The sequence below is a fragment of the Oryza brachyantha genome, chromosome 4 (assembly GCF_000231095.2).
Source record: "Oryza brachyantha chromosome 4, ObraRS2, whole genome shotgun sequence".
In the NCBI taxonomy this organism is placed as follows: Eukaryota; Viridiplantae; Streptophyta; class Magnoliopsida; order Poales; family Poaceae; genus Oryza; species Oryza brachyantha.
Genome location: NC_023166.2, coordinates 13,999,992 through 14,010,372, shown reverse-complemented (window position 1 = coordinate 14,010,372; position 10,381 = coordinate 13,999,992). Strand labels below are relative to the sequence as shown.

Sequence of the window (10,381 nt, the reverse complement as noted above, 5' to 3'; positions counted from 1 at the left end):
GAAGCATTTCTTTGGAAATTTTTGATTATTTATCATAGATTAAGTAGATTTCAAAAGATCATCTGTTAGTCAATTCAATATTTAATTTTTGAATTTTAAATTAACTAGATTTCTTTTCTAAGTATTTTATTGGCTCTTGAATTATTGGAGCGATTGAAATCATGGATCAGTATATAAATATTTATATTATGGTATATAATTTGAATAATAGAAATACTAATATCTTTTAAACGGATGGAATAGCATATATCTCTAAGCCTCAAGATAAACTACCGTCCTCTTTTTTTTTTCTTATGCTTATGCTTATAAGCCAAAATTTAATCTTAAAGCTTAGCTTAAATTTAAAGTTAATTTTGGTTTTGTTATTGTAGTTTATTTTTCATACTTTACGTTTAGATCGTAAATAATAGTATATAAAAGTTTTACTAATATTTTTTAATCGTTAATAAGGTATTTTGGTTTACGCTTAATTTCAATGATACAATGAGGCCGAGTTGCAATGTTTACATCTTCTTGTACTAAAGCTGCAAATTTCAACACTGAGCAACTTTAGGTGACTAATGAAAACCAAAAAATCAGTCAATTAACCAGTAGGAAAATTTTCACTTTTTATTTGCTATATGCTTTGTTATTTCCCTCGGGGAATCACAGTATCGATGGAGAGCGTGCCAAATGTTTTGAGCTGGAGCTTTTTTTTGCATGGTCATTTATACACAGCAATGCAAAAAAGAACGCAGCGGATGCACCATTATAGTTACAAAACTGGGAGAGGCAGAGGGAGGGAGGCAGTCATGGTCATGCCATGCCATGTCCATGGTGATTATATCTCGAAGGCGCCCTCCATCTCAAGCTGGCCGCCGGCGGCCTCCTCCTCGTCGTCGCCGACGTACAGGTACGGGTTCCTCTCCACCGGCTTGAAGTTGTAGAAGACGAAGATGTAGAAAGCCAGGCTGGCCGCCTCCATGGCCACGGTGACGACCCACTGGTACCTGTAGCTGAGCACGGCGGCGAAGGCCGAGACGGCGATCCGGGTGAAGTAGAGGTAGCCGACGACGACGAGGTAGAACTGCTTGAAGAGCGTGAGCTTCTGGAGGTTCCGCGCGGCCTTGCCGTCGGTCTTGGACGCCTCCCGCAGGTTGCGGATGGACCAGATGATGGGGAAGAAGACGGCGCAGCAGCAGATGACGTCGACGAGGAGGAAGACCTGGTTCCAGGCCAGCCAGTCCCGCCCCGCCGGCCCCGTCTCGCCGATCACCGCCGACGCGATGTTCTCGACCACCTGGAGCGGGATGATGATCATGAGCACCTTCTTCTCCCGCTCCTGGAGGTACGGCTTGAGGAAGGACCAGCCGGTGCCGATGAGGACGATGACGGTGAAGAGGAGGACGCCCTTGAAGAAGCCGAACACGTAGAAGGCCACGTCCCAGCCGTGCGGCGTGCCGGTGCGTTCCACGTACCACGAGTCCTCGGCGGCGCACGCCAGCTTCAGCGCCTTGAACAGCAGCAGCGCGCCCATCACGGCGTGGATGCGCTCCGCGGTGGCGCGGTGCCTGGCGCACGCCCAAGCCCACGCGCACAGGAACGCGAAGTACACGGCCGACGCCGCCGCGAAGATGCCCGGCAGCGGCAGCAGGCCCACGGGGAGGTACTCCCTGGCGCCGCCGCGCACGTTGTACATCTCGGTGCGCACGTCCATGGTCACCTCGACGCCGTCCTGGCAGCTGCTGAACAGCACCGTGTACTGGTCGTCGTCGTCGATGGTGACGGACCCCTTGCCGTTGCCGTCGGGGGCGATGTCCTTGAGCCGGAACAGCGGCAGCGCGTACTTGCTGGTGAGCGGGCAGAAGGCGCCGCCGGTGGCCTCGGCGTACTCGGACTCGTTGTTGATCTGGAAGAAGAGGGAGTTGGAGATGAGGACGAACCCCATCAGCCCAGGGTCGGCGGCCTGGAGCTGCGACCCCTCGGGCACCCGCCACGACACCCCGCGGACGGAGACGCCCGCGACGCCGCCCGGCTTGAACCCGAACTCCTCGAACAGGATGACCGGCCGCGCGTCGCCGACGATCGGCGTCGTCTTGACCTCGGCGCGCGCCACGGGCAGCAGCAGCAGCAGCGCGACGGCGGCGGCGAGCAGGGAGACGGATGCGGCCATGGCGGATTCGGTCGGTCGGTCGGTTCCACCCACGTAGCGCCGTGCCGTGCCGCTCGCTCACGCCATCAATAGGCGCGCAAGCGATTGGGAATAGCAGTGGCCGCTCCGGGCGTGGCGCGCGACTGCGAGACAGAGGAGGGGCTCGTCGCTTCGCGTGGCGGCGTTTGCGGAGGTGGCCCGTCACCCGCACCGCACGGGCCAAAGTAAGAAATTTTCCGCGCTTTTCGGCCTGTTTCCCTATGTTTCGTTGCGATGCCTCAAATGGGCCGCAAGGCGGATCAGCAATGTTTCGTTTCGTGTGACTGGTATACGGCCCCATGGTTTTTTATTTACTTTCTGGACTCAAATAAATAAAATATTATGGGATCCACTTGTCAGTCGAATGAAAAATAAAATCTACGTCAGTCGCTGTATTTTACTTGATTTTTTTTTGGCTCACTGGGCCAACTACTTTGGCCGAGACAGTGTGATCATGTTTGAAAACATATGCAACTGGGGGGAATCACGATTTTAAACACACAAGCAAGCCACTATGCGTACACACTCGAAAAAACACAAAATAATTTTCCTAACACATATTATTATATTCCTTTGGAAAATTACCCACTTATCCTAATACCGATGAATACTAGCATATCACACCTCTATCTTTTCGTTTATACTTATGCTTATAAGCCAAGATTTATATTTTTAACATTAAATTTGAAGTTGATTTTGAGATTTTTCACCATATTATATTTTTCAGCGTTGACTTTTATACCACTAAAAATATGCATATAAAAATTTTATTCATAAATTATTTTTGCTTGTAAATAAGCCAATTACCCTCTGAATCTTGATTCGTGAAAGTCAAACACCAACCATTTATCATCACATCACGGTTGTTTCCCTATGTCGACAATCTGTGAGGGAAAAATAGTATATATATATTAAGAACTATGTAGCATGTAGCATGTACTTGGAGTGATTGTTTGACATTTTAATAAAATCTAAACGACATATTTATAAACGAAAATAATTTACAAATAAAACATTTATATATGTATTCTTAGTGATCTAAAAGTCAATGTTAAAAAATAAACTTCGATAGATCCAGATAGTTGGGTATATCCCGTAGTAGGGTTAATCCTTTTGCTTTGTTTGTGTTTTCTTTTCTCCGTGTAGCTCAAGAGGTTGCCGGGGTCGTGTCCTCTTGTCTCGGTGCAAAAACATAGTTGTTGATCTCTCGTGGTGGCAGCTTCGAGTTTTCCCATGGCGTCTTGAACTGGATGTGCTGCAGGTTTGTGTTTTAGCGGAACCGGCCTTCAGCTTCATCTCCGGCAATACATCTGTAAGAACGTCGACCTGCTTTGTCTACAGAGACGGATCTTTAGAGAGTGGCTGAACTTTCTTGTTGCAATCAATGAAGCTTCAACCTCCATCGGAGGCCCCGTTTGGATTTGTTTCTTAGCGTTCATCTACAGCTGCTTGTGGTCTTCAAATCACTGTCATCGTCATCATAGGTGTCTTCGTCTAGACGGAGAATATGCGAAAGGCCTAGATTGTTTTTTTAATCTTATAAAGTCCTTTATTGTAAAAGCCCAAAGTTTAGGTTACTTTGGTTATTTTTAAGGACCCTCTTTGCAAAATTATTGGTGCATGCAGTTTAATCGTGGTGTCGAGAAATACTCATGACATGTGTATTTTTCTTTATCAAATAAAATGCATGAGTTAAAAAAACTTCGATAAAAAACAAAAAAATAAGATTAAAAATTTAAATTTTGGTCGATAAATAAAAGAAAAAAAAGACGAGAATGACGCATTTCCTCTAAAGGAGAGAAAGGTCGTAGGTTGTGTACCTGTGCGGCTGTGTGGGCACGCTTGATGAATTTTGTTCCCCCTGTCCGAACAGGGTAGAGATGCGTGCACGGTTTAGCATCATCTCTCTCTCTCGCGCGCGCGGCCGGCGACATCAAAGATTCCGGCAACGCTTTACGCTAAGGCCGCGAGAGTACTCGTGGAGGGGTCACGCTGCAGCGTACAAGATGGAACCGATGCCACCAATTTCTTTTCTATTTCTCGCGCTGTAGAGCTAGCCGGAACATAGGTCCTGTTTGCGTTGCACCGGGCATGCATAGCGCCCAACAAAGAACATGGTGCTCATTAGGATTAGAATGTCAACTCCATGGATTGTGTGCGCTGATTTGATCGCCAATTTCTAGATTCGCATCGAGACGCGAGCGCACACAACAACATGATGCGTGTATTATTGTGAACAATGTCTTAGAGCGATTAAAGTAAGGAAGTTAAGTCCGCTCCAAAAATTACCGTATCAGATTTGTGTTTAGTTGAAAGATTGAGAAGAAGAAATGATTTACAGCCAGCTGCACAAGACTTAAAAAACTCTATGAGAGAGGTGTGGTCATGATATTAATTCTATAGTATATATGCATGAATAGCTATTATATCAATAGACTATTAGATGATAAGTTAGTTTTTGGAGCTAGCAGCTAGCTGTACTATTAGACTTGTTATTAGACTTGCTCTTATATGATTAGTCAATTATAACGCAAGTATAGAACTCACTAGGAACATATGCCCCATATACATGTACTTTATCTATACTTCCAGTCCACCAAAGCCCCTTGTCTGGTACCCAAAATAAATCTGAATCATTATATATTTTAGCGAATAGTTTAGATCTATTTTAGTAGAAACATAGAGTGATACGATCGTCAAAACAAATTTATGGGTTTAGAGGGGTAAAATCGTACATTTGCATGCATACAGAAGGATGGGTCATCAAGTACGTGCTATGTATCAATAAAATCTAATGAATGGATAAAATCTCTTATAAAGAATTGATGAAAATCATAAATACTAACATTAACCTAATTGAGTTAGTAAAATACTAAAATACATATATAAAACGATGGTCTAGATCAATTATGCAACTATTATTTTTCATCCACCCCTAATTATTTAGCTCTGGGTAGTTTTATACATATACATTCTCTATTTGTTTCATATTATAAAATGTTTTGGTTCTACCGAGATTCATCTTTAAGTTAATAAATATGTTACATATGTATATGCCTAAATTCATTAGCATCCAAGAGCGGAGCTACATTGGGTCTGGGGGATTCCCATAAATCCAGTCTAGAAAATATTGTAGATAGATTTTATGTATTTTCATCGTATATACATTATTCTCAATCCAAACTCAGACACCAGTAGCAACCTAAATTCAATTCAAAACATTAAAAATAGATAAGCGGCACCCACTATATTTTGTTTAGCTCCATCTCTGTTAGCATCCATAAATAAATTTATCGAGGGTTAGACCAACTTATAATGTGATATAATCTAGTACTAGTTAAAAGTCATTTCCAGTAAGTTACCAACTGGACTTCCAAGCTAGCGAAGAAGTTGCTCAAAGTACGTAAGCGAGCATAAATCCAAAGGATTACATATCTAGATAATGAGACGTGGATAATCATAGTCTCATACAAGACCGATCGAACGAGTGACCTAGCGATACCGAATACCTGGTAGCTCGCTACCTTGCCACCAGTGCAGTCTACCTTTGCCTTGAGCTGTAAAGCAGCAGCAGCAGCAGCAGTACCTCACAATGCAAGAGAAAGAGGCCTTTCAGTTCAGTGCATCATTATTATAGTAATCCCCCTAGCTAGCACCCGATTTGCCGGATGTGAATTGTCGCTAATGCATGCAGCTGCTCACTTTGTGTCGGAGCCGTATCTTTGCTTTCTACTTTTGGCCCGGCCCCCAGCATGACGAGCTATCTATCTTGCTTGCTTGGAGTATAAACATACCTCCAAAATACACCTGGCCTTTCTCTGGTTAACACTAAACAAACTAAGACTTGAGACCCTTCCAGATCGCAAAAGTACAGGTGCTGAAAGAAACTTCTGGACCAATGCACCATCATTGTGACGATTTATATATACAATCTGCTGCTGCGTGCATCGATCATCACAGAGACCCAAATGTAGTTTATACGGATGCTTCATTTCACCGCACGCAATTAAATAAAGATATATAAATTAAACCCCCTTTGGAACTAGGCACATCCCCGGAGAAATTTTACTAATCGGGAGCTCGAATGGGATGCCGCCTCCGTGCACTCAGCAAGCGACAGGCAAGCGCGCGGCAGACGAAGCAGACAGACGGTAGATGTACCTGTAGCTCGTAAAGCGATCGAACCGATTTAAGCACCAGATTGAGGAATTAAGCAAGCAAATTAAGCGGTCGATTTTTTTCGAACGCGCAACTTCAATATATTAGCACGAAAAAATTTAAAACACAAGACGTACTAGGCCAGACAGACCTCAAGCGAGGACTTAAAACAGAGAAGCCAGCCAGGTCCAGCGAATGTCTAGCTAAACATACAACTAAAAGATAGTACCGGCTTCTATTAGAGAGGGCCACACAACCACTCTACACTACACTCACAAAAGATCCCTAAAGAAGCGATGTCGGCTGACGACCAGAGTTGTCCTTACAAGCGGATGAACTATAGCACTTCTTGAACAGAAGACAACACCGAGTCGATGATCTTGCGGTTACGCTTCTTTCACAGGGAGATGAGGAGAACTAGAGAGACAAAACTGGCCTTTAGAGGTTTGGGCAAGGATGCTTTAGAGGAGGGCCAGAAGGTATTCGCCGCTAGGGGAGGAGAGGGACGCCAACCCGGTGGTGCCAACACAAGGTGTCAAACCTGTCTGGCGAATACACAACCAAAGAGAACGTGATTCGCTGATTCCGGATCCTAGGCTCAGTAAATTAGCTAGCTAGGCAATTCAAGCGGTTTTCCCATGTAGCTTCAGAATATAAATATTTAGATTATTTAATATAAACTAAAAAGATATCAAAAGATCCAATTTTAGTTACTTAAGCAAGAAATTTTAAATTTTACATTGGTTAAATTCCTTTCGAAATATTTATTTGGCTATACAAATACAATCATGAGTATTATTGTAAAACATAATCATACTATGATATAAAATATGAACAATAGAATTGTTTATATTTTAGAGCGAAGAGAGCAACGCAAGGCTAGACATGACATATTACTATTATATGCATATACCGCATACGTGGTGCTAGCTACTGATGCTGCGTCATTGGATGGACGGATCGATCGATCGATCTGGCGCTGCAAACTTTAGCTTAGCTAGCAGCTTAATTAGTTTCCTTTTGCGATGTATCGGTTGTTGGATTTAAAAAAAAAACGAGGCTGTAGTGTGGTCCTGGCCCGGCGACACCTGTCACCGGCGTCGGCGTGAGAGGGCAAAGTCGCCGCACCCACGCATAAAGACGGCGACGCGCGCTTTGGAGTAAACGTAGGAACCAACCCCGGGCGCCCCCCGCTTCATACGTGCTTGCCCGATATAGCAGCGCCCGCATTGTTTAACCCCCGCGACGCCGCCACGGCACGCCCCCCGCCTGATTGGAAGCCACCGGGGAGGCGCGCGTGCGAGAGAGAGAGAGAGAGAGCGGCGGTGCTGCGCGCTTGCCCTGCTCGGCGATCCCATCGTCGTATCGGCGGCAACAGCGCACGCGGCGCACCAAACCACGTACGCTGCTGAAGGCCCGTTCCTTTCGGCCTCCTCGGCCAGGCTAATCCTCGGTTTCTATTACGACGTTTTCTTAACTGCTAAACTATACTATACTTTTATTTAGAGAAGGTTGTCTATAAAAATCACATAAGTCCATTTTAAAATCTTTTACGATTATTACTTAATAAATTATATATTATTTTTATTTTTATTTTATGTATGGCTAATTGACTAATCCAAACATCACACTTTAATAGTTAGCGACCATGGTGTGGCGTGCATTACTAAGGGGGTCTATTTAGAGAACATTCGTGTGAAGATTAAGTTGTGCGAACACCCTATCTAAACAACACATATAAACGTATAAACTTTTAAGCATATAAATTTATTTCTATAAACTTTAAATATATAAACTTTGCACATATAAAATTTTAATATAAACATATAAACTTATAGATTTAAAATTAGAAATTGAATTTCTAGTTCGAATTAGAGTCGGTCATATACAAACTTTGATATTACAAACTTAACGTGTAAAACTTTTTTTGTAAGAAAAACTAGATATATGCAAAAAAAAACAACTAACAAGTCGCACAAAACTAAAACGCACAAACGTTCGCTAAATAAGCTAGGCCTTTTAATCAGCCAGCCGCGAGGCCCGCGACAAGCTAGCCAGCAGGCCGCGGGCGCCGCGCCGGGCGGCACCGGTACGTGTGGATGTAGCGGCAACGACGGATCGACGCACGCACGCACGCACGCATTGTTAAACAAATGGTGCTCTCGGCGTCGTGCTGATGCGGGGGATGATGCTAATTCGGGCTCGTTAATTATTAGGGCTCGCGCCAAGGCTTTCAACATCAGCTTGTTTTGGTGAGCTGGGAGAGGGCGCGGCGTACGTGGGATCGAGCTCCGGCGGCTCTCCGCTGCTTGCTTGGGGGGTACGTGGCGAGGGAGAGCGTACGTGGGGACCGTGCCAAATACTTAATCCCGGATCAGGAGGCCTAATGATCTAGTTAAGCATATAGTACTTAGTATATATAATTAATCTCGCTGTTGGTCCCTGGAGTGGTGGATGTCATGACGAGAGGGAGGATCGAGGTCTCTCGAAGGGGCAAGGCCGGGGCTGCAGGGCATTATCTCGATTCGTTCCAAATGTGCCCCTGCCCTCCGGTAATTAGTAACCACCCGGCCGTTAACTATCTGAGGCTATGTGTACTCTCGTATGTATGTATGTACATGAGAGAACAAATCTAGCGAAGATCGATTCTATATGGGATCAAATGTAATTAACAAGAAAAAACAAAATTATCAGGTGAAGGGAGAATCGAATCGAGTGCGTGCATGGATGGATGCCTGCTGATCGCTTCTTGCTCCCATGCCGCCGGGCTCCCTGCAACATGCATGCATGTTTCGGTTCGATTCGTACGTACAACGTACGCGCACACGCACGCACGTACGTGTCACTTGCAAGGCACGCACGGTAGCCTCTCTTTATCCTAGCCTGCTCTCGGAAACGAAACAGCACATATGTCCTGATCCACACACAGCACAGCACAGCACAGCACAGCATGCATGATTAGACGAAGCCATCTGGCGATAGCACGCCAGATGGTTGCGTCCTTTTGACTCGAGTCGTGTGATGACTCATGTCGCGCTCTCTGCAACATGGCAGCCGTACGCGCGCGCGCACGAGTTAGGCGGGCAGTCGGCTGCACGCGCGCGCGGCCCCAGATATGCATTGCTGCGTGACCGCGACCAAGACCGAGACCGATCGATCGATCGACCGGTTGAACTAGCAAGGGCATGTTCGAAGAGCTAGAGCTTAAATTTGTGAGGAGCATGTACGTACTGGTTGAGATAAGAAGCAGGTTTTTAGAATAGGAAGAAATTGTATTTTTCAGCTGCTGATTTTTTTTATTTCTTGATTCCACAACTCCAGACTTATTTTATAAGCTCAGGGTTGTTTAGGAGAGTTTTTAAAGATTATGTGAAAATTATAGCGGTCAAAAACTCAAAGACCCTAAGACGTACTTGATCTGAAGAATGGATGACTCAATTATTGAGCCGAAAATATACGGTAAAAACCTTAATTTAGATTTTAAAAAAATAAACTCATGCAAACCGTGATAAGAAAACGTGGCTTAAGATCACATACGTGCGTAGATAAGATTATGAACAGCTAGCCGTGTAATAAATCTTGTTCAAAGTTAACCTTGTTTGTGAGATAAAAAAAATAACAAATTTCAAACTAAATCAATTAATTAGCTACACTGCTGTATGGTTCAAAATATGTTTTATTTGTATATCTCACAAATAAGGTCGAATTTGGATAATATTTTTATACGGGTATTCATCGTCATGCTGGCTATAGTTGGAAACTTTTATGATTTTAGATGAATTTTCGATCGTGGTTTATGAGTTTTCATTTAAATTAGCCTTGCACTGATTAAGCTAACTAATTAAAGTAGCATGGTTATCAATATGCATATATACATGCACTTGGACAAAGCTAGCCTGTTGTGAATTAGGTTGTTTCTTTAATGCTTTTACTGGATTGCGATTGAAAAGGAGACGATGATTACTGACTAGACTGATCGAAATATATTTAATTTCATCTTTCTTTAACTTTGTACCAAAAATACTTTTTTCATTTTTGAGAAGGTACCATGAG

General features: G+C 44.1%; 1 protein-coding gene across 1 annotated transcript; it reads right to left on the bottom strand.

Annotated features, from left to right (window-relative positions):
• Positions 1 to 493: 493 nt before the first annotated feature.
• LOC102700889 (protein CANDIDATE G-PROTEIN COUPLED RECEPTOR 7-like) lies at positions 494 to 2,306 on the bottom strand. The gene has a single exon (XM_006652433.3). It carries the CDS (start codon positions 2,150 to 2,152, stop codon positions 821 to 823), a length of 1,332 nt encoding a protein of 443 aa, XP_006652496.2. The 5' UTR covers positions 2,153 to 2,306; the 3' UTR covers positions 494 to 820.
• Positions 2,307 to 10,381: the final 8,075 nt, after the last annotated feature.